Here is a 22,299-nt window from a genome sequence, read left to right as displayed (position 1 = left end):
AACACCAGATTCACATGGAACAATTTGTAATTAAGTCTTTAATAAAAAGAAATGTACAAGGAAAAAGAGGACTTCTGCATTTCCCAGACAGCACCAGCACACTCTTAACTTGGCTAAAACAATATCAGAGATTGATCTCGGTCAAACGTCTTCTACACAGATACATGGAGTCTTGGTGTGGTGCGGTAAAAATTTAGGGATTATCAAGCAAATTGAACATTCACATTTACCAAATTCTAGGGCTTGGTGACAATTTTCTAAAATCATGCAATATGTAGTGTAATTGTTTAGCTTTCATAAGATCAGAGAAGTAATTTAAATCAGGGGCTAACCATTGTATAAAGACTCATGGCAAATGTACACAGTGTACAAAACCATTAGGAACACGTCTTTCCATGAGACTGACCAGCTGAACGCTATGTTGTTAAATCCACTTCAATCAGTGTAGATGAAGGGGAGGAGACATGGATGGTGTGTGAATGGGAAAGACAAGTGCCTTTGAACAGGGTATATGGTATGTGTCAGGCACACCGCTTTGTATCAAGAACTGCAACGCTGCTGGGTTTCACAAGTTTCTCATGTGTATCAAGAATGGTCCACCACCCAAAGGACATCCAGGCAACTTGACACAACTGTGGGAAGCATTGGAGTCAACATGGGCCAGCATCCCTGTGGAACGCTTTCAACACCTCAGAGTTCATGCCCCGACGAATTGAGGCTGTTCTGAGGGAAAGGGGGGGATGGCTGCAACCCGAGAAGTCTTCCTAATATTTGCTATACTCTGTGTACACATGTCCCAACATATTCTTTCACACACACAATCTGAGTGAACATCACATTAACAGAGAGCATATAAAACATTGCAGTTGAGCCAACCTTAATTTACATTTTAAAGTTAACCTAAAGATTTGAACTAGAGCCATTTATTAAACGTGTCAGATTAAAACAAAAAGTATAAAACAATGAAACAATGTGTACATAAAATTGAAATTATACAAATCCAAAAATAAAACTTTAATCTACACGTGTCTATAAAAATGAAAAGTGGTAATAAGTTAACTTCTCCAAATATTGAGACCTATTTACTTGTATAATTTCTACAACTGAAAAGGTGCCGCAGGATTATCTATGGACATGTTGCTCTCTATATATATATATATTTGTATATACTATGTCACGGGGTAGTAGAACCCAGTAGTAGCAGCAGCAAGCGGCAGCACAGCCCTCACAGTGACAGGAGGTGCAGCACAGCCCTCACAGTGCCAGGAGGTGCGGCACAGCCCTCACAGTGACAGGAGGTGCGGCACAGCCCTCACAGTGACAGGAGGTGCGGCACAGCCCTCACAGTGACAGGAGGTGCGGCACAGCCCTCACAGTGACAGGAGGTGCGGCACAGCCCTCACAGTGATAGGAGGTGCGGCTCAGCCCTCACAGTGACAGGAGGTGGGGACAGTAGTCACACCGTGCAGTAGTCACACCGTGCGTTTCAACCGTGTGGAATAAGACTGCATATTTATCCAAAACATACACGGAAAGCTACCTTCATTTTCCACACCAAGTCTATTTGATGGAGACTGATATAGTAGTATAATAGGTAGAAGAGCTGTTTTTTGTTGTACAGTATTTCAGCCTGCTCTTGTTAACCTATAAAATGTCTTACGGACAAGTTTTACATTAGTTATTAGTCCCAACCTTCAACTCCATTCAACCCCTCCAATCTCTCTCAAGTACAAGAAATCGGTTGATTCCAAGGAACATAAAGACGAGGCTGGGGAAACGATACAACCCCTCCATCCTCTCCTTTAGCCTGTCCCTGTAGGAGAATATAAAGGCACCTTGGAACCCTGATAGATTTGGTTTGTGTTGACCTCTAGTTCCCCACTATCCCCCCCGTCGTCGCGCCGCCCTCCCCCCGTCGTCGCGCCATCCATCATGTGCGCCAGAAAGAACAGCATCTAGTGATTCCAGCAGCAACCGGTCCCCACCGCGTGACGGAGATGTGTTGTAGTGTGCTTCACCCTCCGGCCTGTACACTTCACCATGCAGTACAGACAGTACAGACACTTATCTAGGGCAACAGACGAAGCTCAGACAGACCTCCTGGATAACAGCATTCCATTGTAAACCTAAAGTAGGAAGCACAACCACTTCTGAACAGACATGCAGCACACAAACACACAGCATGTCAATGACATGTAACAGCTGTCATGTGCCTCATCAGATGTCAGCCCCCCATGTCCACATCCCATCATACTGCAGACCTGGGAGGGGCCCAGGAGGAAACGTACAGCTCAGAAAAGTATTGGTCCAGAAACCATTTGGGATGGTAAGATTGTAACAAATCTCTTTAAAAAAAAAACACAAACATAAACAGCTACGTTCTCAGGTAAAATAAAATGAGCTTGAATCTGAGTGTCCTTTACTTTCTCTGCAAATCAGTCTGCAAGACTCAGCAGCAAAACAAAACAAAAAGCAGTCTTTGGGTCCCAAAACAGAAAGGTGTGGGGTGATCACTTGGGCACCAGCCCACGGGATTGTGGGTATAAAGGATGTCCTGGGCTGGAGGGGCTGTATGGAGAGGTGGGGGTGACAGTCTTCTTACCCGTTTTAGGTCGGCTGGAAGAGATAGGAAGATCAATATTTTGTTGGGGGGGGGGGGGAAGGTTGATGTGGAAACAGTTTTGAAATCATGATTACTGCTTTATAACCCTGTGGTATTGAGTGTAGCATTTCGCTACAGATGTTAACATCTGCTAACCATGTGCATGTGACTAATACAATTTGATCTGTGACACAAAACAGGCAGAAACACTCCCAACTGAAAAAACGGAAAACCCAGTGCTGATTTGTGCAGAACAGGACAGACCCTTACCCAGACTTACCCAGTTTCCTTCTGGTCCCAGTGCTGATTTGTGCAGAACAGGACAGACCCTTACCCAGACTTACCCAGTTTCCTTCCGGCCCCAGTGCTGATTTGTACAGAACAGGACAGACCCTTACCCAGACGTTGGTTTCCTTCCGGCCCCAGTGCTGATTTGTACAGAACAGGACAGACCCTTACCCAGACGTTGGTTTCCTTCCGGCCCCAGTGCTGATTTGTACAGAACAGGACAGACCCTTACCCAGACGTTGGTTTCCTTCCGGCCCCAGTGCTGATTTGTACAGAACAGGACAGACCCTTACCCAGACGTTGGTTTCCTTCCGGCCCCAGTGCTGATTTGTACAGAACAGGACAGACCCTTACCCAGACGTTGGTTTCCTTCCGGCCCCAGTGCTGATTTGTACAGAACAGGACAGACCCTTACCCAGACGTTGGTTTCCTTCTGGTCCCAGTGCTGATTTGTACAGAACAGGACAGACCCTTACCCAGACGTTGGTTTCCTTCTGGTCCCGGTGCTGGTGGTCTGGGTGGGTCCAAGGCTGCTGTGGAACCCGGAGGCGTCCACCTGAATCTCATCTTCTTCACGCAGAGCATCCTCCAACGCCGCTGCTACCATGGGCGCTATGACCGGCTCCTCGTACTCCTTAGTAGTCCGAGCGGGAAGGTCCATCTCCAGCATCAGGATATTCTCAGCCTGGGGAAGAGACAGAGAGAAAGGGGAGGTCAGGCAGGTCCATCTCCAGCATCAGGATATTCTCAGCCTGGGGAAGAGACAGAGAGAAAGGGGAGGTCAGGCAGGTCCATCTCCAGCATCAGGATATTCTCAGCCTGGGGAAGAGACAGAGAGAAAGGGGAGGTCAGGCAGGTCCATCTCCAGCATCAGGATATTCTCAGCCTGGGGAAGAGACAGAGAGAAAGGGGAGGTCAGGCAGGTCCATCTCCAGCATCAGGATATTCTCAGCCTGGGGAAGAGACAGAGAGAAAGGGGAGGTCAGGCAGGTCCATCTCCAGCATCAGGATATTCTCAGCCTGGGGAAGAGACAGAGAGAAAGGGGAGGTCAGGCAGGTCCATCTCCAGCATCAGGATATTCTCAGCCTGGGGAAGAGACAGAGAGAAAGGGGAGGTCAGGCAGGTCCATCTCCAGCATCAGGATATTCTCAGCCTGGGGAAGAGACAGAGAGAAAGGGGAGGTCAGGCAGGTCCATCTCCAGCATCAGGATATTCTCAGCCTGGGGAAGAGACAGAGAGAAAGGGGAGGTCAGGCAGGTCCATCTCCAGCATCAGGATATTCTCAGCCTGGGGAAGAGAGAGAGAAAGGGGAGGTCAGGCAGGTCCATCTCCAGCATCAGGATATTCTCAGCCTGGGGAAGAGACAGAGAGAAAGGGGAGGTCAGGCAGGTCCATCTCCAGCATCAGGATATTCTCAGCCTGGGGAAGAGAGAGAGAAAGGGGAGGTCAGGCAGGTCCATCTCCAGCATCAGGATATTCTCAGCCTGGGGAAGAGAGAGAGAAAGGGGAGGTCAGGCAGGTCCATCTCCAGCATCAGGATATTCTCAGCCTGGGGAAGAGAGAGAGAAAGGGGAGGTCAGGCAGGTCCATCTCCAGCACCGAGGAGAGAGAGGACAGAACATCATACCTTGTATCTGACGTCAGCCTTCATCACCATGGAGATACGGGCGTGCTGACTCAGGGGTCTTCTGTAGCCCACTGCTGACACTGGCCTGGTCATCATCCGCTGGTCACTGTGAGAGAGAGAGAGACAGAGAGAGAGAGAGACAGAGAGAGAGAGAGACACAGAGAGAGAGAGAGACAGACAGAGACAGAGACAGACAGAGACAGACAGAGACAGAGACAGAGACAGAGAGACAGAGAGAGAGAGACAGAGAGAGAGACACAGAGAGAGAGACACAGAGAGAGAGACAGAGGGAGACAGACAGAGGGAGACAGACAGAGGGAGACAGACAGAGGGAGACAGACAGAGGGAGAGAGAGAGACAGACAGAAGGAGAGAGAGAGAGAGACAGAGGGAGAGAGAGAGAGACAGAGGGAGAGAGAGAGAGAGACAGAGGGAGAGAGAGAGACATACAGATGGAGAGAGAGAGACAGACAGAGGGAGAGAGAGAGACAGACAGAGGGAGAGAGAGAGTTATTAAGAAGACAATCTGTGTGTGTTCCTACACACACACACACACACACGGGATTTACCAACCACTTCTTCCAAACCCTGTGTTTGTATTCAGGATGGTTTTCAGCATGTTTGTATGTCTAAATGTCTCTACTGGATAATTAAATGTGAATATACTCCTCTATGCGTGTGATGGGACGCATCTTCCAGTGGTCGTCCTCCTCATCGAGGAACGCCCTGTTCACAATCTTATTCTTCTCCTCCGTGGGAATGAAGTTCTCAATGATGAGATGCCTGGCAGACAGAACAACAAGGTCAATTCTGCTGTGCAGCTGACCTCTAACAGCTTGAGGGTACGATCATTGATAATAGGAGGTCGTCTAGGCAGTCATGGGGGATGAGGGAACTACAGTACAGTCTGCTAATCTAGACCAATCAATAACTAGCTCTGACAGCTACGTTAGAGGAACAATGCACTTAGTATGACTGATGTGTGGGTGTCTCACCCAGCTATCTGAAGATGAACGCACTAACTAAGCCTCTCTGGATAAGATCGTCTGCTAAATGACTCAGAAGTCAAAACGGGGCGCATGCGCTCCTCGTCACAGCGGGGCAACAACCAAAATACACTATATTGATTTTTGTTTTCTTTTTCCTGCGTGTGAGAAATGCGAGGTGCGGCCAGGCGGCTCCATACTTGAGTTTGAGGTCCCTGGTCAACTCGTTCTGGGTCTGCTCCAGCTCCTGTCTCTCCTTACTGTGCAGCTCCTGGACGTCATGGATCTCTGTTTTCACTGCCTGCAGCTTCGCAAACAGCTGTGGAGAGAAAAACAGGTTAGTGAGGCAAAGAGAAGAGACAAAAACACCTTGATTCAGTGCAGTAAACACATTTACAAGGAAAAAGTTATGCACAATTTCCTTTGAACTTTTTGTAAGCTAAACTGACAACGTAAAGGACAGGAATCATATACAGTCGTTTGTTATGGTTTTCTAATGTCCTACCTTTTTCAGCTTCTTGGTCTTGATGTCTACTTCCTGTTGTAGAGAGCTGTACGTCTCCTTCAACTCCAGGGTCTCCTCGTCACGATTCTCCACCTGCTGTTTCATCTCCCTCTCTCTGCGTTTCTGCACACAAACACACAGAGCGTCACGGTGAGAAGGGCAGGGCAGTGTAAATCACACAAATTAGTCAAATGTTTGTGTCGGCAAATCAATACTATTTAGATAGAGAAATAAACACTCAATGGAATGTCTATCAATAACCTAAGTCTAAACATAAACGTTACCTGCCCAGTCTAAACATAAACGTTACCTGCCCAGTCTAAACATAAACGTTACCTGCCCAGTCTAAACATAAACGTTACCTGCCCAGTCTAAACATAAACGTTACCTGCCCAGTCTAAACATAAACGTTACCTGCCCAGTCTAAACATAAACGTTACCTGCCCAGTCTAAACATAAACGTTACCTGCCCAGTCTAAACATAAACGTTACCTGCCCAGTCTAAACATAAACGTTACCTGCCCAGTCTAAACATAAACGTTACCTGCCCAGTCTAAACATAAACGTTACCTGCCCAGTCTAAACATAAACGTTACCTGCCCAGTCTAAACATAAACGTTACCTGCCCAGTCTAAACATAAACGTTACCTGCCCAGTCTAAACATAAACGTTACCTGCCCAGTCTAAACATAAACGTTACCTGCCCAGTCTAAACATAAACGTTACCTGCCCAGTCTAAACATAAACGTTACCTGCCCAGTCTAAACATAAACGTTACCTGCCCAGTCTAAACATAAACGTTACCTGCCCAGTCTAAACATAAACGTTACCTGCCCAGTCTAAACATAAACGTTACCTGCCCAGTCTAAACATAAACGTTACCTGCTCAGCGATTTCCTGTCTCTTCTGTTCCAGGATCCTTTGTTGCTCATTGGTGTGGTCCACTATGTTCTTCCCGCCCATCAGAAGCTTACTCTCCATCGCCTGGGAGACGACACAATCATGAGGCGTGAGGGGGAACACACAATCATGAGGGGGAACACACAATCATGAGGGGGAACACACAATCATGAGGGGGAACACACAATCATGAGGGGGAACACACAATCATGAGGGGGAACACACAATCATGAGGCGTGAGAGACCATGAAAAAGGACGAGAACGTAGTCTCCTCACCTTGACTTTGGCAGTCAGCATCTCGCCTGCCTCCTGCTCCTTTTTGAGGGCGTCCATCTTCCTCTCCTTCTCCTTTAGCAGCCTCTGTTTCTCCTCCGCCACCAGGCTGTGATCCTCCATGATGGCCTTCCTCTCCCTCTCCAACTTCTCCTGCTGTACACGCCAATAATCTGCACCCACTTTATCAGCTGGTTCTACACCATCATCCTCCTCCTCTGTCGTCTCTCCATCCTCAGTGTCCTCTTCGAGTTCATCCCCAGCTTCTCCAACCCCCTTCCTCCTCCTCTTCTTCTTCTTCTTCCCTGAGCGTTTCTCTAACTGTTCTTTGAGTCGAGCAATCTCTTCCTGGAACTCCCTGAGCAGAGCATCTTTAGGGTCCTCGTTGACGCGGGGCTTGTTCTTGATGTTCTTGGCCCGGTTTGAGTAGCGTAACGTGGTCAGTGTCTCCTCCACGTTGTAAGATGCTGGTCCGATGTTAGCCACCATGACTGTGCGGGCATTTCCCCCCAGGGAGTCCTGTAGCAGGCGGGTGAGCTTGGAGTCGCGGTAGGGGATGTGGGTGCTCCTGCCATCCACCAGGGCAGAGATGACATTCCCCAAGGCTGACAGCGACAGGTTGATCTTGGTGGCTTCCTTCAGGCGCTCTCCTTGGGCTCCTGTCTTGGTCTGCCTCTCGCTGCCAGCCAGGTCCACCAGGTTCAGTTTGCCCACTCGAATGTGGTTCTCTCCGTCGACGCCCAGCTCGCTGCACTCGACGGTAATAAGAAATATGGCATGTGATCGGGAGCTGTGCTCGTTCATATTGGTGGAGCCCACCGAGCGGTTCTGGTTCCCCACGTTCATCACGTGCTCTATTTCTCGTACACTCTTAGTGACGAAGGAGGACAGGTCCTTGACGTATACACCCGTGTCTGGCCTCTCTTTCAGCTCCAGCCGGCGGGACTGGTCCTTGGACAGCAGGTCCCTGATCTCCTCCTGGTAGATCTCCAGGTACGAGGCCCTCACCAGGTACTGCTGGTTCTGGGAGCGGGAGATGTGTGTGAAGACGTGCTCAAAGGAATTGGGGATTACACCCCTTCTCTCTGGGTCATTGCGCACCCCCTCCATAGTGTAGGTCTTTCCTGTACCCGTCTGGCCGTATGCAAATATGGTCCCATTGAAACCAAGCAAAACGGAGTCTACCAGGGGCCTGAAGGTTTCATCATAGAGATCCACCTGTTTGGAGTTCCAGTCATACACAGAGTCAAATGTAAAGACCTTGGGGTGTTCGTGGGCTGCAGCCCCCCGGGGGTTTCGCACGGCCACCTGGCCCAGCTTCACATCCACCTGCACCACCCTCTCAAAGTTAGCTGCCCGCTCCTTCTCATTCATGGGTCGACAGCGAACCACCACCTTCACCGACTCTCTGGTCTTAGACATCGTGAGGATTCTCAGACAAACTGGCCTTGTGTCTATGTCCTTCAACTACTGTACAAGTCTGAGTTCACAATGTCAGACCCGCCAGCATCAGAACCTGTAAAAAGAGAAAGAAATGATAATATGCTGATGTTCAAATAGCTATTCCCAACACGTTTAGTTACTGTTAATGTTTTCTTTTGTGATTATGAAGACCTTAGTTTGTGCACTGTGCCTCAAACTAGCTTACTGGCTACAGTGGTGTTAGATACTGTAGCAGCTAGCTAGCAAGCTAACATTAACAAGACTAGCTACCTAGGTTAACGACAGAGCACAAGATCAAAGATACTGCTGGTAACTAGCTAAGCCGTCATCTGAGACATAGAATTAAAGTTACCTAGCTACATGACCAAAAGTATGTGGACACCTGCTCATCAAACATCTCCTTCCAAAATCATGGGCATAAATATGGAGTTGGGTCCCCCTTTGCTGCTATAACAGCCTCCACTCTTCTGGGAAGGCTTTCCAATAGATGTTGGTACATTGCTGCGGGGACTTCCATTCAGCCACAAGAGCATAGTGAGGTTGGGCACTAATGTTGGGCGATTAGACCTGGCTTGCAGTCAGCGTTCCAATTCATCCCAAATGTATTCGATGGGGTTGAGGTCAAAGCTCTGTGTAGGCCAGTCAAGTTCTTCCACACCGATCTCAACAAACCATTTTCTGTATGGACCTCGCTTTATGCATGGGGCATTGTCATGTTGAAACAGGAAAGGGCCTTCCCCAAACTGTTGCCACAAAGTTGGAAGCACAGAATCATCTAGAATGTATGTATGCTAGAATGTATGTATGTAATGTATGCTGTAAAGTTAAGATATCCCTTCACTGGAACGAAGGGGCCTGAACCATGAAAAACAGCCCCAGACCATTATTCCTCCTCCACCAAACTTTACAGTTGGCACTATGCATTGGGCAGGTAGCATTCTTCTGGCATCCGCCAAACACCCAGATTCGTCCGTCAGAATGCCAGATGGTGAAGCATGATTCATCATTCCAGAGAGCACGTATCCACTGCTCCAGAGTCCAATGGCAGAGAGCTTTACACCACTCCACGCCGACACTTGGCATCGCATATGGTGTTTAAAATCAAATCAAATTTTATTTGTCACATACACATGATCTTAGGCTTGTGTATGGCTGCTCAGCCATGGAAACCCATTTCATGAAACTCCCGACGAACAGTTATTGCGCCGACATTGCTTCCAGAGGTCGTTTGGAACTCGGTAGTGAGTGTTGCTATGCTCTCAGTACTCCCCTTCTGTGAGCTTGTGTGGCCTACCACTTAGCGGCTGAGGCGTTGTCTCTCCTAGACGTTTCCACTTCACAATAACAGCACTTACAGTTGACCAGGGCAGCACTAGCAGACCAGTCATTTGATTTACGGACTTGTTGGAAAGGTGGCATCCTATAACAGTGCAACGTTGAATGTCACTGAGCTCTTCAGTATGACCATTCTACTGCCAATGGTTTGTCTATGGAAATTGCATGGCTGTGTACTCTATTTGAACACACATATCAGCGACGGGTGTGGCTGAAATAGACGAATACAGTCATTTGAAGGGGTGTCCACATACTTTCGTATATATATAGCGAGGCTAGGCCATTTCGCCAGCAAAACGTTGTAAATGTATGGGCTACTAACTTAGCTAAAAATGTCACGTTCTTTGGGACGCTAGCTTGGTATTTATCAGTCAGTACTGCCTGGCGATAGCGACGAAACAGACCTGATGCCATTTCCAGTGCTACTCTAGCGAGTTAGCTAACGTTAGTTGATTGATGCAAATGAAAAATCAATGGTTACAGGTTTTCGCTTTGCTAATTGTGACAATTAGCAATATTGACGAGAACACAGCAAGCAAACTGGATAAATATGTTCACGTCACCCAACACGATGTTAGATTTAGTTATCCGGCTGGTTTACAAAGACCCGGGACAGCAACCCATCAGACGGCCTAGCAACGGCAAAAAAAAACAGCCATCCTCAGAGGACAAGTTCGGTGTATTTTGGATGATGGAGGCGTCTCCTTATCCAGTTTACAAGAACAAGCACACAATTCTGGTGAAACTCATTTTTTTCGGACATTATTAAAACTGCAACATCCGTGACAAAAGTAAACGTTGTCAGCTAGTTACCATTTAATCCAGTACTTCCACCCAGTCAGCCATTACCGCAGCCGTCAACCGCATCCCAGAAAACTATCCCGGATGGAATGGAGAGATGCGTTCAACGTCACAGCCAATCTTCTTCTTCTTCTTAGGTATAATGGCATTCACAACAATTATACGTGCATTCTGCCACCTACTGTGCGGGTGGATAATGAAGATCCCCAAAATGAAATAATGCGGTGTAAATAATAAGAAATATATACAGTACCAGTCAAAAGTTTGGACACACCTACTCATTCAAGTTTTACTACATTGTAGAATAATAGTAAAGACATCAAAACTATGAAATAACACATGGAATCATGTAGTAACCAAAAAAAGTGTTATACAAATCAAAATATATTTTATATTTGAGATTCCTCAAAGTAGCCACCCTTTGCCTTGATGTCAGCATTGCACACTCTTGGCATTCTCTCAACCAGCTTCACCTGGAATGCTTTTCCAACAGTCTTGAAGAAGTTCCCACATATGTTGAACACTTGCTGGTTGCTTTTCCTTCACTCTGCGGCCCAACACATCCCAACCATCTAAACTGGGTTGAGGTCGAGTGATTGTGGAGGCCAGGTCATCTGGTGCAGAACTCCATCACTCTCCTTCTTGTTCAAAAAGCCCTTACACAGCCTGGAGGTGTGTCAAATTTTATTGGTCACATACAAACGGTTAACAGATGTTAATGTGAGTGTAGTGAAATGCTTGTGCTTATAGTTCCGACAGTGTAATATATTTTTAAAAAAATACTGCATAGTTTCCTAAGGACTCGAAGTGAGGCGACCATCTCTGTCAGCGCCATCTTGCTGGGTCATTGACCTGTTGAAAAACAAATGATAGTCCCACTAAGCGCAAACCAGATGGGATGGCGTATCGCTACAGAATGCTGTGGTAGCCATGCTGGTTAAGTGTGCCTTGAATTCTAAATAAATCAGTGTCAGAATCACACCTCCTCCTCCATGCTTCACGGTGGGAACCACACATGTGGAGATCATCCGTTCACCTACTCTGCTTCTCACAAAGACACGGCGGTTGGAACCAAAAATCTCAAATTTGGACTCATCAGACCGAAGGACAGATTTCCACTGGTCTAATGTCCATTGCTCGTGTTTCTCCGCCCAAGTAAGTCTCTTCTTATTGGAGTCCTTTAGTAGTGGTTTCTTTACAGCAATTCAACAATTAAGGCCTGATTCACGCAGTCTCCTCTGAACAGTTGATGTTGAGATGTGTCTGTTACTTAAACTCTGTGAAGCATTTATTTGGGCTGTAATTTCTGAGGCTGGTAACTCTAATAAACTTATCCTCTTCAGCAGAGGTAACTCTGGGTCTTCCTTTCCTGTGGCGGTCCTCATGAGAGCCAGTTTCATCACAGCACTTTATGGTTTTTGCGACTGCACGTGAAGAAACTTTCAAAGTTCTTGATATTTTATGGATTGACTGACCATGTCTTAAAGTAATGATGGACTGTTGTTTCTCTTTTCTTATTTGAGCTGTTCTTGCCACAATATGGACTTGGTATTTTACCAAATATGGCTATCTTCTGTATACTACCCCTACCTTGTTACAACACAACTGATTGGCTCAAACGCATGAAGAACAAAATGAACTCCCCAAATTAACTTTTAACAAGGCACACCTCTTCATTGAAACGCATTCCAGGCGACTACCTTATGAAGCTGGATGAGAGAATGTCAAGAGTGTGCAAAGCTGTCATCAAAGCAAAGGGTGGCTACTTTGAAGAATATGAAATAAAATCTATTCGATTTGTATAACACTTTTTTGGTTACTACATGATTCCATGTGTTATTTCATAGTTTTGATGTCTTCACAATTATTCTACAATGTAGAAAATGGTTAAAAAAATTAAGAAATGAATGAGTAGGTGTGTCCAAACCTTTGACTGGTGCTGTAAGTATACAGACCCTTTACTCAGTACTTTGTTGAAGCACCTTTGACAGTGATTACAGCCTCGAGTCTTCTTGGGTATGAAGCAACTACTCCTGGAATGTTCAGCCTAAGATATTGACATCACAGCCAATCAGTGTCTTTGTCCTGCTACTGTATGTAGTAGCCTAGCAACATGTTCCTAGGTAACAGCTGAAGACCAATCATAATAAATAGGGAGCAAATGTCTCGTACAAAATTGGGTCAATATAACTTTGGAAAATGTTATTCAAAGAAATGCATTGAAAAATGTAACATGTCAAAAGCGAGAATATGCATTAACTGGTTTCATTCAAGGCTACAGACATGTATTCACCAGTGAAACCTGAATCTTCTCCATTTATCTAACCGAGGAAGCTCAGTCATCACATTTTAGGGTTCATTTGCATAAATGTCATGTTCCCAGTCATTTTCATCACAGAGCAATAATACAACTAGCTAGCAGGTACAACGCTTCAAAAATATCAGAAACCGATTACAAAAGCTGATACAGTAATCATTTACATACGTACATTAGACAAATGTAGGAGGAAGACTGTCAACCTCCCCTTTATAACTAGTATCTGCAGGATCAGTTACTGCACTCCTGAGAGGGTTATGTCCCACCCTCATCCACCAGGTCGCCTTTACATCGTATTAAAGAGGAGGGAGGGAGAGCAACACGTAAGAGCTGGAGCACAGGATCAGACCGGGACATTACACTGGAAGTCTTACCCACCCAGGGTTCAACAGGGTGATCTGAGCTCCTGCTAACTTGGCTGCTATGCAGATTGAGACATATGTAGCTGTGGCTATAGAAAGTATTGTGGAAATTGAACACCCTTTTGATGCTCTGAAGAGTTATGTAATAGTGTAACTGATTGTTTAATCGCAGTGGTGTACTAGAAGCTAAACCCAAGTAAACGCAGTTTACGCAACTGTTTTATTTTTTACCTACCTTTTGCAGGAAACATGCATTGAAAGCGTTACTTTATTCACAGCGAACGGCGATCTGAGCCCCCCCCCCCCCTCCCCCCCTAAAAAAGTATTACTACACCACTGTGTAATATGAGGATGGAGTAGATCACATTCCCACAATGCACTGTCCAAGTCCTCACCCAAGATTGAAAAGCCTATTTGTCATCTTTCTTCAGAATGGACGACCCAGAAACAGAAAATCTTCACAGCTCCTGTTTCTTGTACATTTTTCCAGCGTGGTCCATTCCGAAGAAAGACGACGGACGGGAATGGACATCCCGGTCTCGTTTGACAAAAGCAGAGAACGAGGACACACAATTCCCAACGAAGTGGTCAGCTTGGCTTAGGATGTACAGGTCCAACTGAGCAGAGTCCGGCTTGAGGCTCACCACCTTCACCTGGGCATGGACAGACAAACAGACGACACACTGAATATGCAGTATACAAACAGACGATACACTGAACATGCAGTATACAAACAGACGATACACTGAACATGCAGTATACAAACAGACGATACACTGAATATGCAGTAGACAAACAGACGATACACTGAACATGCAGTATACAAACAGACGATACACTGAATATGCAGTAGACAAACAGACGATACACTGAATATGCAGTAGACAAACAGACGATACACTGAATATGCAGTAGACAAACAGACGATACACTGAACATGCAGTATACAAACAGACGATACACTGAATATGCAGTAGACAAACAGACGATACACTGAACATGCAGTATACAAACAGACGATACACTGAATATGCAGTAGACAAACAGACGATACACTGAACATGCAGTATACAAACAGACGATACACTGAACATGCAGTATACAAACAGACGATACACTGAATATGCAGTAGACAAACAGACGATACACTGAATATGCAGTAGACAAACAGACGATACACTGAACATGCAGTATACAAACAGACGATACACTGAATATGCAGTAGACAAACAGACGATACACTGAACATGCAGTATACAAACAGACGATACACTGAACATGCAGTATACAAACAGACGATACACTGAACATGCAGTATACAAACAGACGATACACTGAATATGCAGTAGACAAACAGACGATACACTGAATATGCAGTATACAAACAGACGATACACTGAACATGCAGTATACAAACAGACGATACACTGAATATGCAGTAGACAAACAGACGATACACTGAACATGCAGTAGACAAACAGACGATACACTGAATATGCAGTATACAAACAGACGATACACTGAACATGCAGTAGACAAACAGACGATACACTGAACATGCAGTAGACAAACAGACGATACACTGAACATGCAGTAGACAAACAGACGACACACTGAATATGCAGTAGACAAACAGACGATACACTGAATATGCAGTAGACAAACAGACGATACACTGAACATGCAGTAGACAAACAGACAATACACTGAATATGCAGTAGACAAACAGACGATACACTGAATATGCAGTATACAAACAGACGATACACTGAATATGCAGTATACAAACAGACGATACACTGAACATGCAGTAGACAAACAGACGATACACTGAATATGCAGTAGACAAACAGACGATACACTGAATATGCAGTAGACAAACAGACGATACACTGAATATGCAGTAGACAAACAGACGATACACTGAACATGCAGTAGACAAACAGACGATACACTGAATATGCAGTAGACAAACAGACGATACACTGAACATGCAGTAGACAAACAGACGATACACTGAATATGCAGTAGACAAACAGACGATACACTGAATATGCAGTAGACAAACAGACGATACACTGAATATGCAGTAGACAAACAGACGATACACTGAATATGCAGTATACAAACAGACGACACACTGAACATGTAGTATACAAACAAAGCATGTTTACCAACAGCGTAACACCTGAGAAAAAACAGATCTACTGTGTGTTTATACAGTGTATTCAGACGCCTTGACTTTTTCCACAGTTACGTTACAGCCTTATTCTAAAATTGATTACATAGTTATCTACACACAATACCCCATATTGACAAAGCAAAAACAGTTGTTTTTTTTGCACATTAAAAAATATTTTAAAAAATACTGAAATATTACATTTACATACATGTTAATTGAAATGCATTCCAGGTGACTACCTCATGAAGCTAGTTGAGAGAATGCCAAGAGTGTGCAAAAGCTGTCATCAAGGCAAAGGGTGGCTACTTTGAAGAACCTCAAATATATTTTGATTTGTTTAACACTTTCTTGGTTACTACATGATTCCATATGTGTTATTTCATAGTTTTGATGTCTTCACTATTATTCTACAATGTAGAAAATGGTAAAAATAAAGAAAAACCCTTGAATGAGTAGGGGTGTCCAAACTTTTGACTGGTCCTGAATATATCCAGACCCTTTACCCAGTACTTTGTTGAAGCACCTTTGGCAGCGATTACAGCCTCGAGTCTTCTTGGGTTTGACACTACAAGCTTGGCACACCATTCTGTATTGGCACACCATTCTGTATTGGCACACCATTCTGTATTGGCACACCAGTCTGTATTGGCACACCAGTCTGTATTGGCACACCAGTCTGTATTGGCACACCAGTCTGTAGTGGCGCACCATTCTGTATTGGCGCACCAGTCTGTATTGGCGCACCAGTCTGTATTGGCGCACCAGTCTGTATTGGCGCACCATTCTGTATTGGCGCACCATTCTGTATTGGCGCACCATTCTGTATTGGCGCACCAGTCTGTATTGGCGCACCAGTCTGTATTGGCGCACCAGTCTGTATTGGCGCACCAGTCTGTATTGGCGCACCAGTCTGTATTGGCGCACCAGTCTGTATTGGCGCACCAGTCTGTATTGGCGCACCAGTCTGTATTGGCGCACCAGTCTGTATTGGCGCACCAGTCTGTATTGGCGCACCATTCTGTATTGGCACACCAGTCTGTATCGGCACACCAGTCTGTATCGGCACACCAGTCTGTATCGGCACACCAGTCTGTATCGGCACACCAGTCTGTATCGGCACACCAGTCTGTATCGGCACACCAGTCTGTATCGGCACACCAGTCTGTATTGGCACACCAGTCTGTATTGGCACACCATTATGTATTGGCACACCATTATGTATTGGCACACCAGTCTGTATTGGCACACCAGTCTGTATTGGCACACCAGTCTGTATTGGCACACCAGTCTGTATTGGCACACCAGTCTGTATTGGCACACCAGTCTGTATTGGCACACCAGTCTGTATTGGCACACCAGTCTGTATTGGCACACCAGTCTGTATCGGCACACCAGTCTGTATTGGCACACCAGTCTGTATTGGCACACCAGTCTGTATCGGCACACCAGTCTGTATTGGCACACCAGTCTGTATTGGCACACCAGTCTGTATCGGCACACCGAACATATTTTATTTAATCCATTTTAGAATAAGGCTGTAACATAACAACATGTGGAAAAAGTCAAGCGGTCTGAATATTTTCCGAATGCATGTATGTATGCATGTATGTATGTATGCATGTATGTATGTATGTATGTATGTATGTATGTATGTGTATATGTATGCATGTATGTATGTATGTATGTATGTATGCACGCACGCATATATATATATATATATATATATATAAAACTGACAAATAAAATCAATAAATCAAACAAAGCTCACCTTATCCTTGAAGAGTTTTTGGATCTCAGCAAGGTGGGACTCTGAGTCTGTGGCGATGTAAACAGAACGGGCAGAGGTTTTCTTGACCCAGAGCTTGAGGGCCCGGCGGATCTCAGCCAGGTCAGGGAGGCACATGGTAATGGTGAGGGGCAGAGCGGTGTGACGGTTATAACCCACACACTGAGGAGAGGCCATGAAGTGAGGCCCAGTATCCCCACTCTGGAGCAGCTTACAGGCATTAACCTACAAGGACAATTCAATCAGGGAATACAACAGGGAAACAGAATGGGTCTGGGCGGCCAAAAAAAGGATTGAAAATGTCAATAACTAATCATTTTTTATTCTGTCGACTATGTGAGTGTGTCTCTCTCTATCCATGTGTGTATGTGTGTGTTCCCAGCTCACCCAATCAGAGCCGATCCTGAGATGTATGGCCACGTATGGCCTGGGCAGCAGAGCAGCGATGTGTTCCTGTCCCTCCTGCACCATCCTCTCCGTCCAAACGACATACCGCTGTAGACCCACATATTCCTCTATGACAGGGAACTGGGCCGGGGCACCAGGCAGGGCCAGGACAGGGTGCTCTGACGGAGGGAACCTGCACAGGGGAAACCACAGAGGCAAGGAATTCGGGACTGCAGATGAAAATTAGCTGGCTGGCTAAAACTTGCACTTCTACAGTGATGTTCATGAATGGGCACCGTCCCTGTAAAACTACATTCAATGTAATAGATTGGTTATGGTAATACGAGGTGTAATTATTCTGTTATATCACCAGTAAGTTGAGCAAAAAAAAAATGCTTATGTTTCACTCACAGTAAAACACAAAGACTTACTTGTTGAGCCAATGAGGTTGGTGGTAGGAACTGAAGGACAAGCCGTCAAACAGGACAGACCTGTCAAACTCCACTCCTACGTGGTCCCAAAACGGACCAAAAGGATTCCCGTCCTGATAATGACAGCATGTGATGGTTCATAACACCCCATGAGCAAGGCTTGACATGACATTTATACCAGATCTTATGATTTTTCACCACTAAGGTGGTAAACATGAGAAATAGATGATATGAAAGAGATTTTAATGTAAAATACAGTTATAGTAACATTCCAGCAGGGGGCAGTGTTCTGCTCTGCCATGGCATTCTTTTCATTAACATTAACAACACTAAATCAATTCATTTCTTATAAGTAATTTAACTATATAAAAAGACAATGTAGCCAAAGCTATGGCCTCTGTTCCAGGACCTGGCTTTTATATAATCTTTCTTGACCAGTTTCAACGTTTTTTTTCCTTCTCACTAACCAGGCTCAATACCTGAGCAACTGGCTCAGTTATCTCCGACTCTCTGAACCTCAATCACAACACTCACCTTCATGGGGCAGGACTTCTTGTCCACGCTCCTCTGGGCAGCTGACTCAAAGCAGTAGGCTGCCCTCTGTCCCTTAGGCCAGTGTGTTGGGGCAAGCTGCTCCATGAAATCCTCCAGGCTTACCACACGGTGGTAGTGGGTCAGGGCTTCCAGCTGGAAGAACTCACTGTAGGGGACATGTACCTGTTGAGGGGGAGACACAGCTGTGACTGTGAGATGTGATCATCTCTGCATCACAATTCTCTGTCCTTTCTCCCAAAGTGTGCTCTTGTTCACTTCGTGGATTTAAAAAAAAGGGACTGGTGAGATCAACACCAGGAAACATGATTCATACACTTACATTTGAGTATGGTGGTGCGTGGTGCCGGTACACTATGAAGGGGGGAACTGCCAGTGTGCGATTCAGGATTTTTGCGAATGCCAAAGAACCCAGAAAGTGGTCGGCTTGGTTTCCAAATCGACCTGAGTAACGAAAATTGGTCCCATTAGCAACGAACTTTAAACACTACATTTATATTTGGAAAATACAAATCTAGATAGATAAATACATAACACCTGCGTTAATAAATTAACTGCAAGGAAAACAAAGCCGGGCTAGTTACACATCAGACATCAAGGACACCAGAGTATCTAACGTTATAATGCTTCCGATTAAAGTTGATCAAATTACCCATGCAAGGACAATATAAAATGTAGCCATTGTCGTCCCACGTTAACTCTGTAGCACACGTTAGACTAATTTGTAGCAATATTGCTATGAGCGAATAATAAACCACAAAAAGTTGCAAATGATTGAGTTTCGCCGCCATTGTGTTTCATGCTACATCCCAGAATGCATTGGATGTTGAAAAACGTTTAACCCCCGAGGTGCTGCTTCCGCTTGTATACGCGTGTCTGCTACATCACTCTGAAACGTCCAATGAATTTGGAATTGGAACTTCATATGATCTTGGAAAGTTGATGGAATATTTAGACGTAAATCTATTTCATGGAATCTTTAGACATGTGTTTGAGGAAAGTGAGGGGATTGGGGGAGAGAGAGAGATAGAGAGAGAGAGAGAGAGAGAGAGATAGATAGAGAGAGAGAGAGAGAGAGAGAGAGAGAGAGAGAGAGAGAGCTTTAGACATGTGTTTGAGGAAAGTGAGGGGGTTGGGGGAGAGAGAGAGAGAGAGAGAGACAGAGAGAGAGAGAGAGAGAGAGAGAGCTTTAGACATGTGTTTGAGGAAAGTGAGGGGGTTGGGGGAGAGAGAGAGAGAGAGACAGAGAGAGAGAGAGAGAAAGAAAATAATATATTATCTGTTGTTTTAATTTCAGATTCATATGTGAGGCAATCAGTCTTCATGAAATGTGAATTTATTAGCCAAAGAAATGTGTGATTCTCCATTTTTAGTAGTCACAGAATTGACTAATTTGTCTAGCATGAACTGCTTTTATACAAAAACTTTTTTGGACAGACTATACCACAAAACTGCGATGTGTAAACGACATACAGAAGCCGATGACAGGAGTATTGTACTTTTTTCTTTTTGAATCAGAGTATTCTGATGAAAAGTTAAATGAAAGTGTATGAACAGATTCAAATCCCGCAAATCAAATCCCACGCATATTGCTCACACACGTCTTGTAGTTTAGTTTGGGGGGAAAAAACAACAACATCATGCTTCTAAACCAAAGCGCAAGTGAGTTCATCATCATAGATGTACTAGTACTTGATTGTGTTTCTTCATTAATTAACAACAGGGTCCTCGTGAAATCTTCAGCCGTGACAGAGGGGACCATGAGTAACTGGCTTCCTGACCATAGTGCCTTGAACTGGAATGGAGTCAATCGAAATGGAGTCAATGTTATTTTCACTGATAAAGACCCAGAAGAAACAAGTACTAAGATTGAACCCAGAGTTCTGTGATTAAACTCTTCAATAAAAGCTAAATCTGTGTGCAACATGCCTCAACCCAAAAAACACTTGGTTTGGGTGTGGCCTCAACCCATATAAACACTGGGTTTGGGTGTGGCCTCATCCTATATAAACAGTTGGTTTGTGTGTGGCCTCAGCCCATATAAACACTGGGTTTGGGTGTGGCTTCAACCCATATAGGTGTGGCCTCATCCTATATAAACACTGGGTTTGGGTGTGGCCTCAACCCATATAAACAGTTGGTTTGTGTGTGGCCTCAACCCATATAAACACTTGGTTTGGGTGTGGCTTCAACCCATATAAACACTTGGTTTGGGTGTGGCTTCAACCCATATAAACACTTGGTTTGGGTGTGGCTTCAACCCATATAAACACTTGGTTTGGCCTCAACCCATATAAACACTGGGTTTGGGTGTGGCCTCAACCCATATAAACACTTGGTTTGGCCTCAGCCCATATAAACACTGGGTTTGGCCTCTACCCACATTATAGTGCTGTGTGTACATGCGTGTGTACATATGCCAGAGAGAAAGGGTCTGTATGAATGTTTGTAAATTGTATGGGGCATTAAAAATAAAATATCACCACTACTGTCAATGAAGCCAATTTGTCTTAATTAATTGATAGATCATTTTATCATGTCTTATAACAATTTTAATTTAGACAGCAGAAAGGTCGATTGGGCAAGTTCCTGAGGTGGCTTGAACTTTAGAATGCTAATTGTAGGTTGACAGACCCATCATGAGCGGTTGATATCTTCATAGGGTAACTCTCCCATCCCCCTCCTCCCCTAACCACATACTCATGCACACACACACACACACACACACACACACACACACACACACACACACACACACACACACACACACACACACACACACACACACACACACACACACACACACACACACACACACACACAGGCAGGTACAGACGTTCCTCAAAATACTACCCCTGTTCTATGTGTGTGTGTGAACCTTTCTTACTCTGAATGTAGTTCATTCATAGAGGTCCATGACATGCATGTGACTGTGCAGAATACCTCGTGAAGTATGTGCTGTAATGAGCTCTGGTCAGTTACTAGCAGGTTATGGAACTTGATGGATTGGCTGTTCATCCCATTGCTTGAGAGGAAAACCCCACCGCTCACAGGTTCAAATTCAGTCAATGTAATTTAAGGTGTTTTCTCAGTCTTCATTTCATGTGTTTTCTTCTGTCTCTGCTCAGGCCTCTCTTTCCCTCTTTTCCTGTCTGGCTCTGCTCCGCCCCCATTCGCTGTCAGAGATGACAGCGATGATAACGAAGCAGAGAGCCACAGCTCACCACCCTGAGACTTCCTCCAGGTGGATAACTGAAATAGATTAACAAACGGCGGGTGAAAACAAAAGCTAACTGTTCAATATCGTAGGTGAACTTTAAAAAAATAAAAAAAAGTGCTTTCTAGAACCTAAAGGGGTTATTTAGCTGTCCTCATATGAGAACCCTTGAAAAAACTATTTTTGGTTCCAAAGTAGAACCCTTTACCCTTCCATGTAGAACTTTTCTGAGTTACGTTTGGAACCCTTTCCACAGTGGGTTCTACATGGAACCAAGAAGAGTTCTACCTGGAACCAAGAAGGG

The 22,299-nt window shown here is 45.0% G+C and overlaps 2 protein-coding genes across 4 annotated transcripts; both read right to left on the bottom strand.

The window, feature by feature from the left end:
* Positions 1–20: 20 nt before the first annotated feature.
* kif3b (kinesin family member 3B) lies at positions 21–10,929 on the bottom strand. 3 transcript variants are annotated; one of them, XM_036988886.1, is made up of 10 exons: positions 10,774–10,929; positions 7,186–8,698; positions 6,891–6,992; positions 6,009–6,131; positions 5,704–5,822; positions 5,184–5,300; positions 4,519–4,624; positions 3,396–3,575; positions 3,306–3,328; positions 21–2,616 (listed from the first exon to the last, which is right to left on the bottom strand). In XM_036988886.1, exons 2-10 carry the CDS (start codon positions 8,602–8,604, stop codon positions 2,511–2,513), a joined length of 2,295 nt encoding a protein of 764 aa, XP_036844781.1. In that variant the 5' UTR covers positions 8,605–8,698; positions 10,774–10,929; the 3' UTR covers positions 21–2,510. The 3 variants fall into 3 exon arrangements, with proteins under 3 accessions (XP_036844781.1, XP_036844780.1, XP_036844782.1); XM_036988885.1 differs by lacking the exon at positions 3,306–3,328 and having other exon boundaries at positions 3,367–3,575; XM_036988887.1 differs by lacking the exons at positions 21–2,616; positions 3,306–3,328; positions 3,396–3,575 and adding an exon at positions 4,345–4,440.
* Positions 10,930–12,941: 2,012 nt separating this feature from the next.
* pofut1 (protein O-fucosyltransferase 1) lies at positions 12,942–19,616 on the bottom strand. The gene is made up of 7 exons (XM_021616935.2): positions 19,431–19,616; positions 19,101–19,222; positions 18,761–18,943; positions 18,227–18,339; positions 17,796–17,988; positions 17,391–17,633; positions 12,942–14,093 (listed from the first exon to the last, which is right to left on the bottom strand). The coding sequence occupies exons 1-7, from the start codon at positions 19,567–19,569 to the stop codon at positions 13,899–13,901; spliced, it is 1,188 nt and encodes a 395-aa protein (XP_021472610.2). The 5' UTR covers positions 19,570–19,616; the 3' UTR covers positions 12,942–13,898.
* Positions 19,617–22,299: the final 2,683 nt, after the last annotated feature.

Source organism: Oncorhynchus mykiss, chromosome 9, assembly GCF_013265735.2.
Source record: "Oncorhynchus mykiss isolate Arlee chromosome 9, USDA_OmykA_1.1, whole genome shotgun sequence".
In the NCBI taxonomy this organism is placed as follows: Eukaryota; Metazoa; Chordata; class Actinopteri; order Salmoniformes; family Salmonidae; genus Oncorhynchus; species Oncorhynchus mykiss.
This window is presented reverse-complemented; position numbering and strand designations above follow the sequence as displayed.